The sequence below is a fragment of the Pungitius pungitius genome, chromosome 15 (assembly GCF_949316345.1).
Source record: "Pungitius pungitius chromosome 15, fPunPun2.1, whole genome shotgun sequence".
NCBI classification, from domain to species: domain Eukaryota; kingdom Metazoa; phylum Chordata; class Actinopteri; order Perciformes; family Gasterosteidae; genus Pungitius; species Pungitius pungitius.
In genome coordinates this window covers 9,282,891-9,307,477 of record NC_084914.1, presented here as the reverse complement: position 1 = coordinate 9,307,477, position 24,587 = coordinate 9,282,891, and the positions used below count along the sequence as shown (strand labels likewise).

Below are 24,587 nucleotides of genomic sequence, written 5' to 3'. Positions count from 1 at the left end.
AAGCAATAAACAGTTTTTTCATTCTGAAAGCAACCTTTTGGGGTTGGTGTGTCTACATGAACAGTTTAAACAAACATTAAAATGGATAAAAAACAATCTAGAACTTTTATAGATACGTTTATCACAATTTCAGTCCAGACACAACAACAGATGGGCGTCGCCAGCTGTGAGTTGTATGAAAAGATTTTTTTAATGTAAATCAGTAAATAGGATCGTGTTGGATCTGATTTGAAAAGATGTCAAATCTGAATGCCTGGAGGACTCAATGAAATTCAATATAATAGTTGGGTTAAAAAAAGTGTTTAATTTGCTTTAATCCAACTGCAGGAGAATGGTCAAAAAAAAGAAAAAAGAAAAAAAGTATGCAATTAATTTACCCAGCGGAGTTGGGTACATTCGGTCAAACCCTGCTTCTCTAATCCTAACAGTTCAGATGCACATTTTGCAAGACAGCAGCAGTAAATCATGATTAAATACATTTTGATGTTGGTGGTGTGGATTGTGAATCGCATACTTGTGTCCTGGTTAGGTTTATAGAATAAATTATTCAATCAAAACCATCTGGAGGAATGCTGTGGTAGACATCAACCAGATGGCCTTGAAGGTGAAATACCATCAGCACAAGCAAGAGGACATTAAAATGCTTTGCTTTTATTTCCTGACTGTGATGACAAAAGCTCAACGTTTGAGAGACAGACTCAACCGTTGTTTAAATAAAACAATAAGGCTTGAAGGAAACCCCAGAAACACACATATTGTGAACTATATTAACCAGTAGAGTGTGATAAAGGACTTTAATCACTTTTCAAACAGAGCCACACTCACAAGGCGTGTGGCGCAACGTCCACAGCTAAAAGGTAACAAGCTGAGAAATAACAGAAGGCAGAGAATGTCTCTCTCTTAAAGATCCTTGAATGCGTATATTCTAAATAAGTTAGTGTTCACAGATGGTGCACAGGACGAATACACAGGACCAGTTAAATACATCTGTAGATCCAAGTGATGGCCTCTATTTCTTGTGTTTACTGACTAGCTGTAGCATTATCGACGCAACATGATGGGGAAAAAAGAACATTCTGCATAAATGTACTTATTATATCTACTAACAGATTACTGTCACAAATCTAAAGAATTCTTAAGAGTTAAAATGTAGATAATAGAAAAGCTGCTGACTTAGCTCCTAACATTTGATCTTTGGCGTCACTATTAAGATCTAATGTCAGAGTTGTGTAGCCTACGTGTTTACGGAACCTGGAAAATGTGTCAATAAATATTTCTATGCAAGGAGCAACAGCTCGAACAACTCTTCCCTTCACTTAAAACAAAATAACAGCGTCTAGACAATACATGCGTATCTATAAGACCAAGCGCGGGTGTATCTCTGCACTAATCAGACCTTGTTGAGTGTTAATCTCTGCACTAATCAGACCTTGTTGAGTGTTGAATTCAGTAGAAGACATATTTTAGGCACGCTGTTAAATAAGCAAATGTCATTTTTGGTTGTGCTTTTTTTAAAAATTTGCCTTTACTTGGCGGCCTCATTTTGCTCTAAAGATGCTCACACAGCACCTGTCAGTTAAAAAGAAACAAGCTTCTTATTCATACGGACACACACGTTGCCATTTGGTGTACTAACAGTCAAACTTACAAAAAACTACAAGCACCAATTGTCATATTAAACGTCTAGCGGTGATAAGCACTTACCGTATAGTTGGTTTATTGCATTGAACGTTTGAACCCTTGAAAGCGACACGAAGCGTTACGTTAGATTGGACAAGCGAAGCCGAGAGCATGCTGCTGCCTCCCTGCAGCCGGGCCGCTTGCTGTGCTTCAAGAGGACCGGGGCCGTCTCCATCTTGTCCCGCTCTCCCCCCACAAGACGTTGGACCGCCGCCCGTCCCATCGCTCTCCTCGGCTTGGATATTGACCCAGTCCCCCCCCCTCCTCCTCCTCCTCCCTCCTATTTGTCTATGAGTTTAACCAGGCTCTGTCGAAGGTCGTTAAGGTCAAAGATCTTGATGTCCAGAATTTCGACGGCCCTCTGGATCCCAGAGTCCATGCGGTCCCGTTCCTCCAGAGAGTTGTTCAGGTTCTGCTCAGAGTTCTGGATGCGACGCTCCAGCTCCGCGTTGCGCATCTCCGTCTCCTACAGAGCGGAGGAGGCTGGTGATTATTCCTCCTTTACTCGACAATAGTGCGCATAATTCATGGCAGCGTGTCTCTCCTACCCGTAGCCTGTGGATGGCCTCATCCCTGTGGTGCTCCATCTCGTGGTACTCCACTTTCTTGCTTTGCAAAATGTGGATTTCCTGGAAAACAAGGTAGACTTAGAGTAACCGAATACATGTGTGTATATATACATATATACAGTATATATATAGACACACAATTGTTTCTACTAAAAGCTTCCTGTCTCCCAGCTGGTGAAGGAAATACAAAAATAAGCACCAACCTCATCTTTGGCCTTCAGCAGGGCCTCCAGCTCCTCCAGGGACTGGGTCAGCTCATCCTTCAGCAGGTCACTGGGGCCGTGGCCTCCGTGGGCCTCTAGTTCCACCACCTCTCAACACACACACACAGATGGAGACACATTCAGCATGTGCGATACAGCTTCATGCTGAATCTTAGCACTCAGCAGTGCAGACACATTAAGGCCTGAATTAGATTAAAATGAGGGAGCTGCGCTCGCTAGCCAATAGGTAGCTGTCTTTGCCATCCAAGCTTGAAACCTTTAAATCTAATAAAAAAAATATTAGCATCTCACTTTTACTGTGTGTTATTTTAATTCTGCAGTCTTGCATGCTTTAAGTTTAATTCCCACGTCACAACTCATTTCTTTGATTTAACAGTATCTACAAGGGAAAACATGTTAGAACTTCAGCCAGGATTCAAGAGTGAAATCCTTGCTGCTTTGTCATCAGAGTCTCACGAATCAGAAAGATAACGAAGGACAACCTTTAAGAGACAAAGACAGGCTGGATTATTTTGAACCACGTATGGCTAAGACTTAAGGAACGGTAGAATCCAAAAAAAGAAGAGAAGTGAGTGGACGCCAACTCCCTGTGGTGATTTTTCATTTCTCCTAACTGGGGCATTGAAAGTAGGATATTGCTGCCCTACAAACCCGTCTCACTGCACCCCAGAGACGTGAACCATTTTCAGCCACCTGGTCCCCTTGCTCAGATACAGGGAACCAGCTCGGTCTAAAGGAGACGGAGACCGGCTTCTCACTTGTTTTAATTAATTTGATGATGTGGACCAAAACGGAGAAATTAGTTTCTTGTTGAAACGAGTGATGGATAATTAAAAATCTGTGATCGATACTGTAAAGCTGGGCTATAATGGAGAGGTATGAAGGCATCAGAGAGCTTTATAATCGTCAGCTTGAGGCGAAGGCCGTTCCTAAAGGAGCCGGCTACCAGCAAATGTGAAAAGACTTTTTATTGATGACATTGCTGCGTATCTGGAGAACCGGCGAACACCTGCAGCACGAGTCCTGAGCAGCGAATAATGAAGGGGAACCAGCGTGATTCCATTAGTCGTCTTCTTCTGTGCTTTGTTAGATGGTTCAAATCAAAGAACATAAGTGAAGAGCCACTGAAAACCAGCATGTGCCTGTCTCAGCTGAATTACTGAACCAACGGTCAGCATCAACCTTGATCTGGGTTGAGCACAGCTTTACTCAAGCATCATAATAATATTAAAAAAGCGTGTCTCCCCCTGCTGCAGAACTTCACAGCTCCAGGTTTGCTGGTGAGGAGAGACCTCCGCCCTGCTGGTGATACGACTGAATGAACGAGGACTTGGCTGCACGAGAGAAAAACACCTGTTTTTCCAGTGTTTGGGTCTAATGCATTTTTGGCCCTCATTTATTTTTTCATTGAATTGAAATATTCCAATATTTTCTTTTCCCAGTGATGGAAGTCCCTCTCTTTTCTGTTCACCAAAGTACAGAAATCCAACGCGTACGTGTGTGGATTTTTGCTTTTAAATCAAGGAGTGTTCGGGGCACGCACACTTCAGAGGGCCCGCTGTACCTGTCGGCAGAGGCTCACCTGATCTCTGAGCCTGTCCGTCTCCCCCTGATACGCTGCCAGCTGTTTCTTCCACTGCTCCACGTTGGCGTTAGCCTCGTGCAGCGCCGCCACCAGTTTAGAGTTGCTGTCCTGCAGCGTGAAGAGCTCCGATTCCAGGTTCATCTCACAGATGGACCTGATGATACACAGAATTGTGTGTAAGCTTTATGACAATATGGCACGTAGTTATTACGCACATTTTAGGAGAGCTGTTGAAAACTGAGTCTTGTGTAAAACATTCCAATGTTGACACCAATGTTGACACCAATGTTGACACCAACTGAATACTGTCTCTAGATTTTACTGCTTGACTGTCTGGTGAACACAAGCCATAATAACAGTGTTAAGAAATATACACCAAGCACAAAGGCCTCCAGCAACACACCCGCTGTCCAGACTGAAGGTCATTTCATAGTTCTTATAACAAAGAGACACTTATTGAAACTCCCAGAGTACAAACAACAACACCAAACTGCTCCCTCGGTAATCCTCTAATGAATAGGAGACTCCCTTTTAAGAGCATTACAATGGCCTTTTAGCATCAGAGAACAAAAGGAGTAATAAATAGTCATTAACATTTAATGCAAACTTATTATGGCATTACACGGTCATCTTTTGTGTCGTTTTTTTCCCCTAATAATAATAATATCCTATTGACACTGGTTGCAAGTAACGGTGAGCGCAAATTTCCACTTGTGTGGCTTCAAGCTACTTACTTAGGACTGCATTTACAATGTATTGATACCCAATATTTGAATTACAGGCTGTACACTCCAAAGAAAAAATGTGTTTAGTTACAATTCATGGGAACACTTACATGCCATTTGAATCTATATATCACATCATTACATGTCAATCGAAGTTGGTTTATTCTGCAGAAAAGATCATTCAGATTCTCTCCTCATGCTTTGCTCTTGATCTGTCTCTTTAACATCTAGAAAGCTTGAGGCTGTCCCAAGGCAACAGTTTACCATGGTAACCATTAAAGAACAGCTTTCTCTCGTAATAATGGACTGCAGGATGTAACAGCAATGTGGGTGGCTCAAACAGACTGAATGAGGAAACGTTTATGAGCTTTATTTGATGTCATTAATGAATAAAACCTAAAAACGGGACTCTTCATGGATACAAAAAGCTTAACAAATGGAACGATGTCAAACTGTTGAGAAAATGACAAAATGTTTAGTCGGTGAAAAAATCAGATATTTTCCAAACTTCAATGTGGGTACCGGCAGCATCACATGGATGAAAAATCAATTTACTCATACAATTACTAACATCGCTGTAATAAATCCCAACAATTACTAACATCGCTGTAATAAATCCCAACATTATTGTAAAGATCCTCCAATTCAGGATTACGTGATATGAAATTACATCTTCTTAAAAATATGAAAAGAAGTTTTCTAATAACCTATACTATTTAATACCATTGTGTGGACACTTGGCACCATTACCTGTATTTAAAGTGAATGGAATGGAATCTGTGTTTATAGGTCAACATTCTGGGAAATATACTCTTTTGTCAAGAGATCAATACCACTCTCATATGTGTCTCGTTGATGTAAGGCTGGAGCCATGCACTCAGCTTAGTTTAGCAACTAGCAAACAAAATACAGGAACTGTTTCCAGTCTTTATAATAAGCTAACTAGCCTCTGAGTGCACCTTCATATTTACTATATATACACAGGAGTGACATCAATCTGCTCATCTCACTCCCAGCAAAGATGCAAAATGAAACCAGGACACAGTCATTTACATAAAGCTTTTATAATGCTCTTAGCATCATTGGGAGTTGGCAGAGTTGTCATGGAGATGGTTATCACATGACTGAAATACCTCCCTTCGATCACGTGATAGTTGAACCATCACGTGCCAAGTCCTCTGATAAGATGTGGCTGAAAGCTCCAGAAACCTTTAAGTCAGAGTGTGTGTGTGTGTGTGTGTGTGTGTGTGTGTACCCTTCAGAGAGCATCTTCTTAATGCGCTCCTTCTCAGCAGACAGAGTGATGTCGGCGCTCTGACTGCGGAACATCTTCTCCTCCGGTCCGTTCACACACATCACCGGTGGAGACTGGAGTTCATCAGAGAGGTCCTGAGAAACACATCAGTAAACGGACTCTACCGGTAGCGCACACAGCATCAGACAAGTGGATATTCACACTTCTTTCACATCACACTGACGTGAAGGTTGCTCCATGATTAAACCCAAAAAACACATTTACTAACTCTTTTTTTTGTCTCATGAATGGACTCGTGGTGACGTGAGCTGTATTATTGTGGTGTTTGTTTTGTCGTGATTATATAAGAGAGATTGAGCCCATCACTACAGGTGTAAATCCATTCCAAAAGACAGAATGACAAAACCGAAGATATTTGGACAGTATTCACACACATGACCTTTTTCTTGATTTTTTTCTTCCGGGAGTCAGAAGATAAAACAAAGACAGACTCACCTGGGAGAACTACAGAGGAAATCGATCAGGTGGAGAGAGAGAGAGAGAAAAAGAAGAGAAAACAGGAAGAAACATGTCATCACGAAGCTCAGCAAACATAATAACCTTTCCGAAAATATCACAACCACAAGCAGTTGTGCACTTAGCGAGCATCAGGCACAATTAACTGACGCGCCATCAGCTCGATAAAGACTGGGAGCGAGAAACATCACTTGGAAACTGTTCAGCCGTAGAATTAAAAAGGAAATTGCCATTTCGCTCATGACCAAGCAGGTGTAACTGATTATTATTCTCTATTGATCAAAAGAGCCCCAGGTTGACTACATTTTCATCACCACAGTGTTTGAGGCTTCTTGGCAGCAGTGGAAACGCTGCGGTTTCCTTTTACCACCCTCCTTGTTTTCTTCACCTTTACCTCTGAGACAAAGGACCCAGCTCCTGGTTTTTTTTTTTCAATCACGCCCTTGATTTCATAACTGTGAGCGTTTCTAGCAGCTTAACTGCTGCACAGTAACAGGCGTACGTTCACCGAACCTCGGCCGGTGCGCTCTTCTACCCCAAAAAGATAAAAATGCATCTCTGGATGTCCCTGTGGGTCGCAGCGCTGGTTTCTGCGCGTTTCGCCGGATACCTGCAGAGACTTGCTCTACTTTCCTGTTCATGTTTTTTTTTCCTTTGTCCTCACCTGCGGAGCAGCGATGGTGAGCGCTGTGTTGGCCAGTTCTTTATCCTGCGACTTCTCTCGCGCCAGACGAGCCGCGTCTTTCACCTCCTTAAACTTGTCTGAGAACTTTTCAAAAAAGACCCAAGAAAGCGATGAACCGTTAATGAAACATTAATAATGCAGCACTCATTGGACTCAGGAAATGTGGGAGGATTGAGGGGATTTGTTAAATAAAATGGATTAATGGTATTAATCAGCACTTTGACCCTTGCTGACCTCGGGTTAGTTTACCTGATGCAGCTGTTGCTCCGTAGCAAAACCGAGTCCGTACACAGTGTTGGCCCTGCTGTCTGCCCACTGGCCGAACTTCTGAGACGTCTTGGTGAATGACATGCTGGGCGTGACGGTGCAGTTGATGATAGCCTGCGAATGCACACGCAACAAGAAAAAATAAAGACTTTCCGTTCCGGCTGATCCACAGCAGCAAACAGAAATAACAACTCAAATCCAAGGATTTATCCTCCTTTCAGTAGACGTCCCATTCTCTAAAAAGAAGCTGAGAAGTTTGATGATTCGTTTTCCTAAAGCAATTTGGAGTCATTGTTTGAACACAATACCACATAAACCTTCATGTTTGCTGGAAAAGAATGCAGGGAAACATCTGTGCTTGTAGGCAGTGACTTTCCTCCGGGATTCCAATCAATCTATTTTACAGCACTTCCTCCATTGGGACACGGTTTTTTTCATATTGAATATGAATCAAACCCCGAAGCTCAGCCACAACACAGTTGATGTCTTATTGTTCAAAGTGAATTGAGAAAGGAGGCAACCACCTCTCCCCCACCATGAGAGGAAAATGATTAGAACCGACCTATTTATAAAACTTTTAGCGTCATCTTCAGCCTTAAAACATGGACCCACTTTGAAAACCCAGAATTGAAGGACAATGGCAGCTCAGGATCTTTTTCCTCATTCTCTCTCCTCCAACCAATGTTTACTGGGGTGAAATGTTCGACGTGTTGCACGATGGTGACAGCAGTGGAGATTACTGCGGAGGCACCAGACACCAGTCCTGGCACGATTGGGCTGCTGAGCGACCAACTGTCACCCCGCAAAGCCTTCTGGGAGTCAGAAATGTGGGTCAGACCAGAGGTGCTCAGAGGAGATCAGATAGACCCCCTCCCCTCCCTCCCTCAGCAATTTATGTGCCCTCCTCCTCATAATCTAAATCCACAGGCCTGCGAGAAAGAGGCTCTGGCTGCTGATTTGTTTACACCCACCGTGGATTTTATGCACCATGTTTTTTTTGTTTTTTTTAACCTTGCAGATTTTCTGATGGGACGACTGCTGGTGAAGATTAAAATGAATGCAAAGCTTTTTTTTGTTTGGAGAGAGGCCTTGGTTGCAATGAATCTCTTGTTGCCATGGTCACCAAATTATAACATAGCTTTCTAGAAAATCCCCTCGGGAATTTTTTTTTTTAATTACAATATACACATGGTTCATATTCTAGCTCTGGATGTCACGTATTGAGTAATGTACTTGATGTGTCTTTGTAGAAAATGCTTGTGAAGTTGGAATTTACACCCCTCTTTCCCTCTTTTTCCTCCTCCTTCTCACCTTGGTACCACCCACGCTGATGATTCGGTAGACGTTACGGTTGGCGTCGTAGAAGAAGGACACGGTGACAGCATGTTTGCTGGCGGGGATCCAGTTCCTCTTGGTGCCGGGGTCGATCTGGAAGACGTGGGCCCGGGAGCTGAAGATGGGCTGCTCCCTGGAGGAAGAAGCACAGGGATGATGATGATGATGATGATAAAATTGTTTCTTTAATGGGAATTTCCAAAAAGGATTTTTTTTTTTTACACACAGCATTAATAAAAGGGTTAGAAGTAGCTTAATATAAAAGTAATTAAGAGGAGGACGTTCTGCACATTTCTAAATGGGAAACAAGACAAAAAGCATTTGTGATTTTGAAGAGTTGGTCCTTCAGCATAAAAACATTAAAACCGCCTCCATTAAACTCCATGTAACTCCGTTTAAATAGTTTTTCTCTTTTGCTTGAAAAAGGAAATCCATCATTATTTCCACAATGGTAAATCTCCATCTGTTTCACTGTCATCCAGGGACATTTGCTGTAATCTTCCTCTGGCTTTCTTCCACCCTTTCCCTGCGTCATTCACCATTCAGGGCTGCAGTTTAGCTGGCAAATGATGTTTACTAAAACGCTCTGGAGTCGCTCACCTTGCACCCTCTGCTTTGCCCCTGCCACTATTTGCAGAGATGTATCCTGGATACGAGGTAAATATATCAATGCAACAAAGTCCCTAGTGTTTGGAGGTGGTTGAGCCACAGTCATGTGGTATAAGGAGCAAGACGGCTAAAGGTCGGTCTCCCTTTTTGTGCCTCTCTTTAGTGTCCAGTATGCACATTTACACTGCTGTGTATTCCCACACTTTGATTTAAAATGAAGCAAAGTAGCTGAAGTAACATGTATGTGTATTCAAACGGTCTGTGCTCACATGTTGATGTCTACCAGCTGTAATAGTTACCACGTTCACCCTTTCACTGCTAATTGGAGTGACTACCTCACTGCCTTATTGATAGAATGTAGAGCCTATGCTGATCTTTTTTGGTCCAGAAAAAACTGACATTGATAAGACTCAAGAAAAAAAAAAGTACCACAAACAAGCTGCTACTGTTCATCAGTCTCATCTTTACTGCCTGTCTCAATCTTCTCTAATCATTGGTAAAAACCAGGACCCATCTAACTCTTTGCAGTATAGTGTACGCTGCAGGAACCGATGCATTATCATGGCCAGCGCATTTATATCTGACCCCATTAGTGACACACAAATCCAATAAAGGACTCTCTGTGTGTGTTTATCGGCACAGATGATGATAAAAGAAAAAGCACAATAAGGGCTCGTATATAGTGTTTCAAGGACTGATAGTCAAGATATCAATATGAACGGTGGCATTTCGACGGCTGAAGTCTCCTTCCTATATCATAGTAATCCTCCCCATGGTCAGCGGATCTCCTGCTGCAACCACTGATACACTGATCTGAGGACCCAACGATCTGAGGACCCAACTGGGACAAAAGAGTGATGAGTGCCGCTTGACGCTGAGATTTGTGTTCAGGCTTTCAATTCAAAATACAATTAACTGCAATATTTGAACCGGGAGAGAAAAAGAAACACCACATGCAAATTCAAATATTTTAAAGAAGCAATCCTATGCATTCAAGTAAAAATGGTCTTGTGTGACACAGCTTTAAAAGATGAATGATCACATTTGAAGCAGCAGAGTCCAGATGTACTGACTTTTAATCTCGGTCATGAGTTCAGCTTCCTACAATTCCCATAATCCAATTCACCAGCATCCTTTATTAGATTTTCCCTGCCCTAAATGCCCTCATCTTTCAAACTCTATGACCCCCCCGTTTAAAAGAGAGTCAAACGTTTGGAAACACCGTCTAATTCACGGAGCGGTCTGCAGCCTGAAGATATTAAATGAATTATCATTCGAAAAGGGAACAGAAAAATTTTCAGTCATTGTTGGTGACGGATGTCCTGTCCTTCGACCTTCACTTCAGCAGATGGATATGGGCCACCAGGCTGAATGGGGGGGGGGGTCTTTGAGCATTACAAAGCCTGGTAGTGATTGGATGAGGGACGTGGCTCCCCCTCATGATGAAACACTTCAATAAGTCCTATAACAAACTCCAGTATCCACTATCTGCTGTAGTGGGTTTCTCAGTTGTTCATAACCAATTTCTCAGTGAATACAAAGTGGTTACTTTCATCTAGTGTCAATACTTTATGGTTGCGCTGTAAAGAAATTGTAAAAATTAAGTGCAACCATAAAGTATTTAAATAATCCATCTGACAATCAAAAATGAGCAATTTCATACAATAACGATATTTAATCGCTGCACGACCGATGGCTCCGGGATGCTTTCTTAGTTCCAATTGCAATAAACTAATAAGGGGGGGTTGCTAACAGCAATGGATCAGATGGCAGGAACACTTTGGGGCCACTAAGAGGAAAGATATGCCAAGTGTGAACTGAGCCTGCTGAAAATGTTTCAGTAAAGGAAGGGGGGCACAACACTGCTCCATTTAGAGACTAATGATTTAATGCAAGCGCTCTAAACCTGCGTTTCACAATTACAATCAATTGAAATTACTATTAGTTAACTTAAAAGTAAGAAACTGTTAAATGAATGAGTTTATGGTTTACGCGGAGGGGGTCAAGGTGTTTTAAGTCATATACATGAAGCACTGACACTCAGCCTTACCTTTCTCTGTGGTGAGGATACATCTTACAAGCACACTGGCACTTCTTTTCTAGAATACGGAGAAAGCGAGAGTTCAAGCATCCATTAACCCAACAAGTATTTTTATCTGGGGGCGAAATGTGAACTAAAGTCTTTGCCATCAAACGTCACAATCACATGTAGACACACTCACCCCATTTCGGAGGAAGTCCGTGTTGTTTGCAACAATAAATCCGCGCTGCTGTCTGTGTCCCAGTCTCTTTTTATCGCAATCCGAGATACCAGATGGATTTATTCTCCAAGGGGGGGGGGGGGTTCACTGCTGCAACCCGCAAAGTGTGCGCACCGTCCCGGCCACCGGTCACCTCTCCGGTGGGAGGTGGGGGGGGCCCGCCGCGTCACAACCCCGGCGGAGGAGGAACGGCTTACCTCGGTGTCCGGAGCGAGCGCGGTCCGCCGTGTGTCCCTCTCCTCCCGGATAAAGAAGCCGCCTCTGACCTCGTCTCCGGAGGTGGCTTCCCGTCCTCTCCTGCTCGAGTTGTCAGCTGTTGGAGCAGCCGGCGGTAGAGTAGGGTACCACCTGCTGGCTCCGCAGACTAAGTGTGTCAGCCGGCCTGCAGCCAATGAGGCCCCGGGTCTCATCAAAAAGAAAAAAAAAAAAAAAAGAGTCTTCTCAAGAATCACACTGCGGCCCATCAAGGTCTGCTGCTGTAATACAATGTTGTAGTTCGGATTGGAGAGAGGATTACATGGTAATAATGGGATGTCTGTCGATCCATCGGCAACATGAGTGAAAAGCAAAATCTGACATATAACAAGGGAGTCAAGCTGAAGGACTTACAAATAAATAAAATGAGCAAACTTTAATTGTACAGGATGATCAACAGGATACTTTTAGTGAGCACTATTGTTTAACTACTCATATCAATCAGCACATACACAAAACTCTCACTTCTAAACAAGTCAGAAATGTTCATAGAAAAAAAAGTAGGATAGGAAAACAAAGAGTTCTTACACAGGACATGCTACTGTATGTGTGTTAATGAAGGATGCAGTCCTTTATTGGTATTATCCTTCAAAAGACAAATAGACTTAAAATATGGCAACAACTAGCTAGCTCATAATGGTGACCCTACAAGTACAAGTCATTCTATGTCCTATGCAGTAAAATGCACCATCTGCACAGCTGAAAGTGGCCAATACCACCACCCCCCACTCCACTCCGCTGTTTAGTAATTCATTATTCGACACTTTTTCCCCCAGAAATGTATATTTGCAATCCCTGCGGCAACCGTTTTTGAGCGAGTGCTTTGTATGCTCATTCGAACCAGCTCCAGGTTGGAGGTGAAGTAACTCGTCATCGTTACATTTATGCCAAGGATTTCTTCAGCGAATTCTGATTATTAATAAATATAGATAATAATATAAGCTCAGAAACATCACCAGTGTCCCAGCATGTGAAAAAAGAACTTACCAAACACACACTAACATTGAACTAACTTTTCAGCTCATTACATGATGCACCACTACTTGCAAAAGTGTCACAATTTGATATATGTTTTAATGCTTCGCAAAAGATCCAAAACAGTAAATAAATAAATGTTCTATTTGGGCTATTGTGTTTTAAGATGCAATCATGTGGCTTTCTTTTATTTTATAAAAGTGATTTCTTAAATCACTTAAACAGTGATTATGTTTTTTTTACTTAAATAAGTGCCTTATTGATTTGGCTTATTTGATTTAGCCATTTCTGCTCAAGAGTAGCCCTGCCTGCTTGCCTCCTCTCGCTTGCATCACGAAGTTCTACCTAAATAAAAACAGCCTGTGTTCAGAAAACTTTCAGGCTTAAAATTTGAATGATGATCCGTGGCTTTGTACTCTTGGTGTATCATTAGATCTCCTTGAAGCACAACACCACCAGCAATGTTCCCTTCACTTGAATATCCGTACAGCGTTACTACACTCTTCTCTCCTGGGTGCAATCAAATGCAGTGCCTCAATTCAAGCCTTTGAATTCAATAGTTGCCATATCAACCACTTCAAGAGTTGTGTCCCCTATTGTTTTCTCGCCAACTCTCCAAGAGTAAGCTCGGAGGACGTATGTACGTTTTCTCCATCTTTCTCAGCCTCGGGAGCAGGATTCACGATCGTACCGCTCAGAGATGACAGAGGGTTTAGGGGCGCACGTTGGACAAGGTGACACAGCAGCCCCCCCCCCCGCTCCCTTTCTTCCCCTCCAGAATGGGTCGGACCATCCGCCCTCCTTGACCTGTCGAAGGTCTCGCCTTCCGACTGCGTTGCTCCGACAACGACAGCAGGGCCTCCTCTCCTCCACCAGCCTGACACTCCCTCGTCTCTTGCCGTCTTCCTGTCCAGCTCTACTCCCACTGTTGCTCTCCCTCGTGTGATTGGTTGGTTTCGCACGGTCTCTCTCCAGTTACTTTTACACAGTAGTGCTTCGGGTGTAGCAGTGGAAAACGGGTATCCATGTCTGTTATTGTTTTTTTCTTACTACCCAGAATAAAATGCCATTGAACTAAGCTCCACATACGCCTAGCTCCTTTCCAGCAACCTGTAAAAAAAAAAAACAACACAAAATATGTTTAGAGAAAATACATGTTTGACTTCAAACATCCATTAAACATTTTTTACTTAAAGGAACCATTTCATGTTTCACTATCCTGATCGGTGTGACGTTAATGAGAGATGCTTTTGTGTATCTCTCAATGTACACATAAATAGAAATGAGAGCACGGAGAACTGAAGAATAACTGGAAAGCAAAACAACAAACTAATTAGTTATAACATGTTAATTATGTAAATTATTATGTTAATAATTAGAGACTGACTGTTTGCAAAGAGGGGAATAAGCCTGTTTACCAAAACGTCAAACTGCACATTCAACAACAATGAGTCATGTTACTTCCACTGCGCAGGGGGATTACTTACAGTCTAGTACTGAGACAGTCCAGTCACACCGTGTTGGTAGGCCCGCTCCCCCTGGTAGGTGGAGTCCTGGGACAAAGCCACGTCAATCTGGGACTTGAACTCATCTCCTAGGTAACTGTCCTATAATGGGAAAAACAAAAAGTGAAAGAGGGCCGTCAACTCTCTCCTTTATTTCTTTCCAGGGAGAAATGGAATAAGTGGTTTTGGACTAAATTAAGAGGTTTGTATTTGAAAAGGAAACCTGGACAATGTGCTGGAATATATGTGTCTTGGCAATAGGAACCAATTTCTTTGAATAAACAGACTACAAAAAGTTTTCCTCATTAAGTGCACATATTTCACACTTCATGAAAATCAAAACGACCATAGAGATTTATTGACAAAGGATGAACGGCTCCATGAACGAACCTGTGAAAGCTCAGGCTGGGAGAGTCCCTGCTGGCTCATCTGGGACGGCTGGCTCATGTTGCTGTAGCCCTGCGTCAGAGGACCCTGAGAGAAGGGCTGAGAGCCCAGATCCTGGCTGGCCTGACTGCCACTCATGTGGCCTCCATGCCGGTCGGCCCCTCCATTTCCTCCACTGTGGTTTCCCATGTTGCCGCGGTTTCTTTGACGACCACCTCGAGTACCTCCTCCTCCTCCACTGCCTGCCTTGCCTTTCATTCCTCCACCACGGCCTGGAGGATAACGATGCGTGTTACCAGGGTGATGTGGCAGCTTTAACTGAACATGTAGGCCTTTTATTAACTCAACACTGAGTATTGCTCTGCACTAATCTACAGATTTTTGTCTCAGTCACCTGCTGAGGGCCCATTGACCTGTCTTATGTACCCAGGTGGAGGTATGGGGGGCATCACAAGGTTGAAGGGGATGGGGATGTTCAGGGAAGTCATGGGACTGGGGCCTGTGCCGATCATACCGATCTGGTCGTGGGTCTGGAAATACATGTTGGACGAACGTCCTGCGTCGGGCAGAAGGACAAGTTTATTGTGTTTAACTTTTAAGTTATTTAGTTTTGTCACACCCAATCCAACCACATGGCTCTTGTTTCTGTATTTAAGATTATTTCGTTGGCACATTTTGTTAAAAACTTCTCACCGTTACTGCTGCGGTCGTAAACAGATCCAGGAATGAGGGCTTCTCGGGCATCATACATGGCTGTGCTCATAAATCGCCCCCCCTGTCGAAATAAAGACAAAGGTGGTATTTTGATTGTTTTTAGGAAATGTCTCATTATTTCTCACATTATTTCTTCCTCGTTACGGAGTTATTATCCTATTTTCTTTGAAGTACTTGTTCTAAGTGCACAAGGACATTTCGAATTGCATCGTAAATCCTTCACTGGCCCCACAGGAAAAAAACACACATTGATGACCCAGTTAAGAGACGCATATTTCAGCACCGAATATGCGCATACACACACACACACAACACTCACTGGGTTGATGGTGTTGACCAGCTTGCGGGGCTTGCTGAATTGCATGAGGCTCTCCCTCAGATTGTTCAGGGGACCTTCAACCAGGACCTTCTGTTCCTTGTAGTAGTTCAACAGGTGGTTCCACAGAGGCTGCTTGGACAGGGCTTTGGGGTTTCCCACAATAATCACACCATACCTACGTGACATAAGCCGTAGATCACTGAAGAGCTCAAAGCTATGGTTAAGGATGCGGATAAATAACAGCGATCACGGTAACATTTGTAAATACTGAACCACAGTGTAGAAGACTGAGGGCCCTCTGAGTTTGATGTAAACTGGTGTTTTACTTGGTGTCGTCCTACCTGGCTCTGGTGAGTGCCACGTTGAGACGCCTGGGATCATTGAGGAAGCCGATGCCCTGGTGCTCATTGGCCCTCACACAGGACAGAATAATGAAGTCTTTCTCTCTGCCTTGAAAGGCGTCCACGCTGGCTATTTCCACCTCCTACAGGAAGAACAATGACACATTAGGTTGAAAAAACTGAGTGCTCATTTAGGGGATTTATATCTTTTTTATTTATATATATATATGAATTCACAGTTGAGAACGCAACTACTAAAATATGCTTTTCATCATTTGCTAAATGATGCATCACTCTGGTGGAGGTTTTGGACCTGAAATAAAATACTCAGTCTAGTCACCTTTCACAGTGATGTTACAGAGTGAAGGTTCTTTTCTGACAAAAGCAGATTGCAGACAACACGCACAGACATTAACAAACGCTGTCACCTTTTCTGATGAAGTGCAAAAATATAAGTAACTTTACCTGGTAGAGTTTGGTATGGAGGGAGCCACTGAACTGCATGTACTGAACCAGGTAGGACCTTTGTCCCTCATAAGGTGTAATGATGCCAATCTGGTCAGGTTTTGCTCCAGCTTTCAGCAACCTTGTGGTTATTTTCTCCACATTGGCGGCCTCAGTCCTGCATAGACAAGCAGAGTGATTACATGAATAGAACATTTTATATAGTTTGCCTCGGCACAGACGCTAAATATGAGTGACTGAAACACTTTGCAGAAAATGATGTAATATCCAATGCAAATGTGCCAGCAGTATGAGCCATGGGCTGGAGAGACTGGTTTTATTCAGGTTTAAGGCTTAATATAAAATTGCAGGACAAACAATAAAAATCAAGAAAGTAGAAACCTGTTGAGATAAGATGTTCCAGAGCTCGCTATTTCCTCTTGACCTTGGGTGACATAAAAGAACATGGGCTTGTCAGGCTGCGGCCACTGGAAGTCAAATCCCTTCTTCACACGGTCCGCTGTAGATAAAAAACTCTGGTAAGACTTGGGACAGGATCAGCTGCAGGATGTGTGGCGATGTGTTACTACACATCATTACTTTACAAAAACACCTTTATGGATACAAAGTAATATGCACAAAAAATAAAGCTAAAACAAACTACTTGTTTTGGTTGCTACAACAGAAGGCAAATGTCTCAATTGTCAATTGGACAATGAACAAGAAAAAAACGGATATAAATTTTGGCACGTTCCTGCTTTCAGTTTTTTTTTAACTTGGCAAGACAAAAGCAGCCAGTAGCTGCACTCTCAAAGAAAACAATGACAAAAAGACTGCCGTGTCTAACCAAAATGAATCCAAATGCAAATAGTTTTCATCTTACCAGCAGTGACTCCATTCTGCAGAGAGCCCTCATAGAAGATGTTGGAGGGGAAGGCGCTGAGGGCCGGATGCATGCGGTACTGGACCTGCAGACGGATTGGCCGGATGCCCAAAACTACCAGACGCTCAAACAGAGACTGGGACAGACCTGCTTTGGCCGCCTTCTTACACATCACCACAGGGCCCAGCTGGCAGTGATCACCTACCAGAATCAACTGTGGAAAAAAGGTCATCAAAACAAAATACTTATGTATTTGTTGGCGGTGTGTCAACACAACAACTGGGAGAAATGAGAACAGTTCAAGCAGAGAGGTGATGACGCAGACTATTCACTTCCACTTACGAAGCTCCTACCTGTTTGGCCCCCAGGACGACGGGCACCATGCACTCGGGTTCAGTGGCCTGGGTGCTCTCATCAATAAGGATTGAGCGGAACTGCATCTTGGCCAGACGAGGATCCCCCGCCCCGACACAGGTACAGCAGATCACATCGGCGTTCTGGGAGAAGCGAAAGGAATAAAGCCGACATGTTTTACAAACAGTGAAATATTACTTGATGGAACAAGATTTTCACTAAATATCACACTGCCAGAACGGATCAGTATAGCAAACAATATGCCGTTAACCAAATCTAAGGTCATATATTGGTTTTTTTTAAAGGAATGTGTGTATATATATGTATGTATGTATATATATATATATATTATTGATACCATAAGCAGCTCCCTCTCTGCAGTGCGTCTCAGAGCTCTGTATCGCTTCTCGTCAGAGGAGGACAGCTCTCCAGCCTCGTCCTTCAGCTGTTGGAGCTTCTGAAGTTCTGGCATACTGCAGGTATGAATAATTTCAATACAGTGTGAGTTCAACGTTGTGCTTCTGTGCAAAGACTGTAACCATATGATTTACTGAGGAATCTGGAAATATTTCTGACCCCTAAAGTTTCTATTCGAGTTTCTTGGACTTTCATTTGTTGCTAAGCAATATCAGGACTTACCACTTCCCTTAGGTTAGAGGAATTATAATTGGGAAACATCCTTGATTTTAAAAGAGACATTTTTCTAAACCGTTGTGATTATAAGTGCAAGCATGCCTGACAGTAGTACCCATAAAGCACACACAATCATTTCGCTCAATCCTAGCCATCGTGAGTTACCTCTCCATGTTACGGGTCTGGTTGTGCAGAGCCAGGAAGGACACAGGCGAGTCGATAGCCTCCCTGCTCTTAGCACACAGCCTCACAACCTTGAGGCCTGTCTGATGGATCTTCTCAGTCAGCTGGTCGACAGCAATGTTACTGGGAGCGCACACCAGCACTGGCCTAGGGGGAACAAAAGTTACAATAGTAACCAGAACCACAACACATAGCCAAACCATTCCTCAAGAATTTCAATGATGGTCAAGACATTACATTACATTACATGTCATTTAGCTGATACTTTTATCCAAAGCGACTTACAATAAGTGCATTTCCACATAAAGATACAAACTCAGAAGAACAAGTAACAAGAAAGTACAATTTTTACCATTAAAACATCCTAAAAAATGTAAGTTATATGTTAAGTAACGATTCAAAGCAAATAGTTATGGTAATTATTATCATAGTCCCGGCACCTACAAAGTAATAAAAGACTTACCCGTTGCCCTGTCTGGCCAGGTGGTAGACGACAGTCGCAGAGGTTACAGTCTTCCCCGTGCCAGGAGGACCTTGGATCAGACTGAGAGGACGCTGCAGCACGGTCTTCACAGCGTACACCTGCGTTACAACAAACCACAGGTATATGGGCCTCGCAGGGCAGAAGACCTAAAATGCTTCATACGTCCACAAAATGAAAGAGTTATACGCCTTTAACAGTGTGTGAACGCTGTCATGTTTTATGTGGGATCTGTAGTTTAGGGTGGATATTCTCACCTGTGAGTGGTTAAGGTCGGGGAGGCCTTGAGCAGTGAAGCGTTTGGGCAGCTGACACTTGATGACCACATCTTCTACCTCATGTCCCAGCAGCTTGTGGTAAATGTAACCAGACACTGAAGTTTCATCCACTGCAAACGTCTTCAGGGCACTCTGCATCCTGGATGATGAAGACGGAAAATCGAGATGATGTTATAAAGTGTGCCAAAATCAACTGCACCAAAATATTTGCTGAAATGTTTATGCATTCATCTACAGTTCCTACTATAGTTCCAACTATTGTTTGATTGAAGTGGTTTATTGCATATTGAAAAGCTTTACTCGCTCAGAAGCATACACTGAAGATAAATACAAAAAGCACTTTAAATCCACCTTCGACTAATACATAATTGCATGAACTTAAACAGGAAATAGATTGGTAGTTACTCAGTTCAACAGAAGAATATCTTGATGTGTGTATATACTTAAGTTCCAAATTAAACTTAAAGATGAAAGAAAGTTGTATTTCATACACATTCAGCACATTAAAAGACAACATTGTGTGGCTTTTCTTGTAAATACCTGTCAAAGGAAGTGGACTTCCACACAAAGTCGACCTGAAAATTGTGTGGGATCTCCACTGGAGCCCCGGCACTGCTCCTCAGCTCTATGGCAATTTCATCCCCATAGTCTGGTACATTAAGTCAAGGGAGGGTAACTCTTGTGTTCTCCATTTATCAGTGCATATATTGCTAGTGAATACAATGTTGCACCACATTTCAGTAAAATTTGAAAGTGTTGGGCACGCATGAACGATTGATACCATTGTCGAAGTGGTAAGCAAATGATAGAGAAATTGTTTTGTTTTTTAAAAAGACACATTTAGATTTTAATCAAAAAAACAATTGATGACATGTTAAACTGACCGCAATCATAATAATATAGGCAAAATGTAGTTGAATACAGTACGTCTACTGTAGCAGTCATAAGGATACTGTCGGGGACTTTGATGACGTGTCCAATGCCTTTCCATGGAGCGGCCAGGTCTCCTTTGTACCTCAGGCAAATTTCATCTCCCTGCATCAGTCGCATGTCTACAGGACAGCAGATGACATGAACAAAAAAACATGACTGGATCAAACATCACTGCATGGAGTCAAAGCAAAATGTAAGAAGACAACAAAAGAAACTCGATTGTAGGTTTAAAAGCTATAAAAACAAATAGTCAAATGAAAATGAAGCATTAATTATATATATATATATATGTTTTTGTTTTTGTCACTGGTTTTAGTGGTGTTGGAATAATAAATCACATTACTTATGAACAAACTATGATGCTGATAAGAATGGAAACTTTATGCGAAAATATGAATACCCACCTGAGTCGGTCTTGGGAAGAGTGAAATAAGCAATCCTTTTTTTATTCAGGCCCAAGTCCCATCTGACAGTGATGTTGTCCTGAGTCTGTTAGAAAGCAACATAAAAAAATATATATATCACGCTTAAAAGACAAAAGACTTCGAACTAAGCATCAAAAGTGTCACATTTTTGGCGGAGAAAACTGAATATTTACTGCTTTTAAAAACCAAAACATAGATAATTTCTTCAGCTCTGTAGAAAAAATGTATTGAGATTGTTGATGAATTTTGAAATTGTAGTTCATTACCATGCAGAAATGTTTTCATATAGAAATTCCTATTTTCTTAAATTCTACCTGAGACTCTTTAAGTTTTTTATCATAGTCAGCCTCCAGCTTCACGAGAGGACCAAAGATGTTCTGGTACTGGTAGGCATCCTCATAGCGGAGCAGCACATGTTGGGGCTCCTCATCCACACCAGGCTTCTCCAGGTCCTCTAAGCTCGCAGTGGGATTTTCCTACCAAAAAAGTGTAATACGTTGCATGGTGGGTGAATTCCAATCAGCTGCTTTGGTTTTAGGGTCCTGGGGTTGAGCATCCTGGCTTCCCATCATGGCTTTTTGTGGGACTTCAATTGTAAAGAGCCATTCATAATGTTAAAATGTCTGCCTTCAAAAAGGCCAATGAATGAAAATGAACAAATTAAAAGTCTAGTGTATGTGGCTATGCATACAACCGGAAACTATCAAAAAATAGAAACACAGGCTAGAAACTGGAAATTAAAGAAAAATAGCTTGATTCAATGATTAAATCTGGTTAAGCGTCTAGATAAGCCTTACCCGTGCTCAAAATCAAGTTGTGCAATATCTAGAATACTAATAGTACAATGGCGGGTGTGTGCTAAGTACATTGTCCTACCTTCCACAGTTCTTCAAGTTTGTTGATCTGCTGGGCGGTGATCTGACGAGCCCTGAGCTGCTCCTGCTCTGAAGGGATTTTCACCAGCCAGGACAGGAAGCAACGGTCCTGAATGAGAGGCTGCCACTGCGAGCTGTCCCAGTTGATGTCCTTCAAGCTGCTCTGGCTGGCACATGGCTGCCTGCGTAACCACAAAAGTTCAACAACACGTAGGGAATATGTATTCTACTTGATCGCCCTATTAGCGTGATGGTCAGTATGCAGGGTCAGCTACAGAAAACATCCCCTTACCGGCACAGTAGTACCACCACTGAGTCGGCTTTAGCAGGGATGAAACCCAGGAGGAAGACATTGCGACAGCCACAGTTGTAACACTCCAATACTGTTTCCCCCAGAGGGCCATCTTTATGCAAGGTCATCTCCTTGGACTTTGCTCTCACCAGATGGTTCACAATGTGGCTAAAAGTGAAGAAAATGAATGCACCAGGAAGAGGGAAGAAATGCACAATACTTCAGTCATGTATAGGATGTGCAGGTTTTGTACATTATTTATACTGCCTTTTCACATACGTTTTTACAACATTGTTATTAAAACATGACTGCCAAAGAATACAGCAAAGAAATCTCTGAACTGCAGTGAGAATAAATAATTTGTGTTACAATTATGACATCAAAAACATATGATGTAGTCATCTACTACACTGATACAGCATAAATATATCATAAGCATCATTCAACTTCATTAAAGGGGTTGACATTTCTACCAAATCTGTTTTTATGTATTTATTGCCTCAAGCTATCCAACTTTCCAGTTTCACAACTACTAGAGCATGAAGTGGCAAAGGGAGACCTCAATTCTACATGATAGACAAAGTGGATTCAAAAGAGCATCCGACAGAGAAACTAACCCTAACCCTACCATTTTCTTTGGAGCAACAGCATGAAAAGATTCCAGAAATAAAATGTGGTTGTGTATAGTACTCCTACTATGATGATATGGTAACCGTATATTTACCCTCTCCCGGTTTGAGTTCACCAACAAGGGTACATTGAAAGCGGTATAAATCCTTACCTGCCGGAAGTGTTTCCGCGACCATTACAAAACCATTTCTTGCTGGTGTTACAGTAGACCACACAGGCTGGATCATGAATACCACAGTAACTAAAATACAAGAGTCACATTAAAAAAAAGAGAAAAGAAACACGGCTGTTAAAAGGATGGATCAGTTTAATGTGTATGTCAAAAAACAAAACAACAAAATGAGCACTCGTCATGAATAAACAATACACTCAATCTGGATCATAGTGCAAGAGCGCTGAAGTTGCGCTGAATTGTGTTTGATGCCCAGAGAGATAGTGAACTACTGAAGCTTTGAGGAGACAATAGAAAGAAAACAGCTGAGTGAGATCAGATGGTACGCGTGGTCAGCTGCAGCGCATGAGAGAAAGGTTTCAGCTTTCATTTTGCACAGATTTTGTTTTTATAGATGCTATAGCAGTGGAAAGGTTGTTTGAACTAGTTTTCTGTGGATAATTTTCACATTGTGGTCAATAGAAGAAGCATCCCAAACTGAGAACTGAGAAGAAGGCTATATAGTGAATTCAATTATAAAAATCATTAAAAACTTCAACACGATAAGATAAAATCCGAGCAAGCGATTGTGTTCCAAGCTTTGGCATCCCTCACTTTGGACTGGTTCAAATGTCAGTACCTGCAGGCATGGAGAGGTAGATCTTTGGTGTAGTACGTGTCCTCCTCATCCTCCTCAAAGTTCAACTCGGCCAGCAGCTGACCGGCTTTTAGGACATGTGTGTCCCCATTCTGCAGTACGCCGTCAGGGCCATTAACCTGAGAAGACACATGCAAGGAACCTTAACTATGAACTAGTTTAGTTCATACCCTTTATTTTGGCATAATTTAACAACTGAGAATCATATATTGACAATATGATTGTGCATATGACTGGACAGTCAATCAGGTACATTTTAGAAATACTCAAATATTAAACTTGAAGTCGTGCCGTCTGTCACATCAACGTGACAGCATTGTCACTTTGACCCGTATCCAACCATGTGTTTCTGCCCATCTCTGATTGCTGTTGTCAGCGTGTGTTCTTAGTGTTCGGTACATATAAAGTCACTATGAACAAAGGCACTTTGGAGTAAATCTCTACCGCCGGCCAATTCAAACCTGCATTGACATGCTAGCTGTGTCAACATGCTAGCCGCTGTCAGAGAGCTAACGTTAGCCGTGGGAGCTCAGTCAGCTAGCGTGCTAGCCAATTAGCGGGAATAGGCATGGTAACGGATGGAAGGCGTCATCGTGCTAACCGGAGGTCGCCCGCGATGTTTTTCTTTTTTTCTGTCGCTTGCCAGTTTACATTTTTTGTCAACACAGTCGAGAAAACGTCCTTTGACAGCAGCGTCGCCACGAACACCCGCACGCACCTGGCTGTCCAGCTGGCTGCGGGTCTGGCCTGCGGTCTGGGTCTGGCTCGGCAGGGTGAAGTCGGTGAAGTCGTACTCGGAGCCCTGGGTGTCCGCTCCCAGCAGCTCGGCTTCCTCGGTGTCGAGGAACGTCAGAGTCTGCGAGCTCGGCCCGTACGCCTCGACACTCATGGCTTTGTTGACGGCGCTATTTACCCGTAACGACGACTGTTGCACAAACTGTTTGCTATTCCAGAATAAACTGAATGACCGAGACACCGCGATGATGCAAACTACAAACACCGTTGGTGAGGAGGGGGGCAGAGAGAGAGAGAGCGAGAGAGAGAGAGAGAGCCTCGACTAAGGCCGCATTCCATTTGTCTTGTCCGCCGCACGGTTGGTTTCCTCTCCTCCCTCACCACCTCTTATCTCCTACAGTAAGTCATCTGTAGGAAGTCTGGGA

At 42.7% G+C, this 24,587-nt stretch overlaps 2 protein-coding genes across 2 annotated transcripts; both read right to left on the bottom strand.

The window, feature by feature from the left end:
- Positions 1-284: 284 nt before the first annotated feature.
- Positions 285-11,794, bottom strand: LOC119209114 (homer protein homolog 3-like). Its single transcript, XM_037458143.2, has 10 exons — positions 11,673-11,794; positions 11,501-11,549; positions 8,818-8,974; positions 7,489-7,620; positions 7,219-7,323; positions 6,039-6,172; positions 4,056-4,212; positions 2,453-2,560; positions 2,229-2,309; positions 285-2,146 (listed from the first exon to the last, which is right to left on the bottom strand). The coding sequence occupies exons 2-10, from the start codon at positions 11,521-11,523 to the stop codon at positions 1,961-1,963; spliced, it is 1,083 nt and encodes a 360-aa protein (XP_037314040.1). The 5' UTR covers positions 11,524-11,549; positions 11,673-11,794; the 3' UTR covers positions 285-1,960.
- LOC119209112 (regulator of nonsense transcripts 1-like) lies at positions 11,673-24,587 on the bottom strand. Its single transcript, XM_037458138.2, has 24 exons — positions 24,146-24,587; positions 23,410-23,546; positions 22,770-22,859; positions 21,989-22,156; positions 21,698-21,878; positions 21,136-21,297; positions 20,801-20,885; positions 20,417-20,515; positions 20,004-20,112; positions 19,443-19,602; positions 19,168-19,286; positions 18,687-18,851; positions 18,247-18,361; positions 17,888-18,031; positions 17,535-17,748; positions 17,054-17,171; positions 16,673-16,829; positions 16,208-16,350; positions 15,867-16,041; positions 15,527-15,608; positions 15,228-15,389; positions 14,837-15,105; positions 14,429-14,548; positions 11,673-14,051 (listed from the first exon to the last, which is right to left on the bottom strand). Exons 1-23 carry the CDS (start codon positions 24,314-24,316, stop codon positions 14,432-14,434), a joined length of 3,342 nt encoding a protein of 1,113 aa, XP_037314035.2. The 5' UTR covers positions 24,317-24,587; the 3' UTR covers positions 11,673-14,051; positions 14,429-14,431.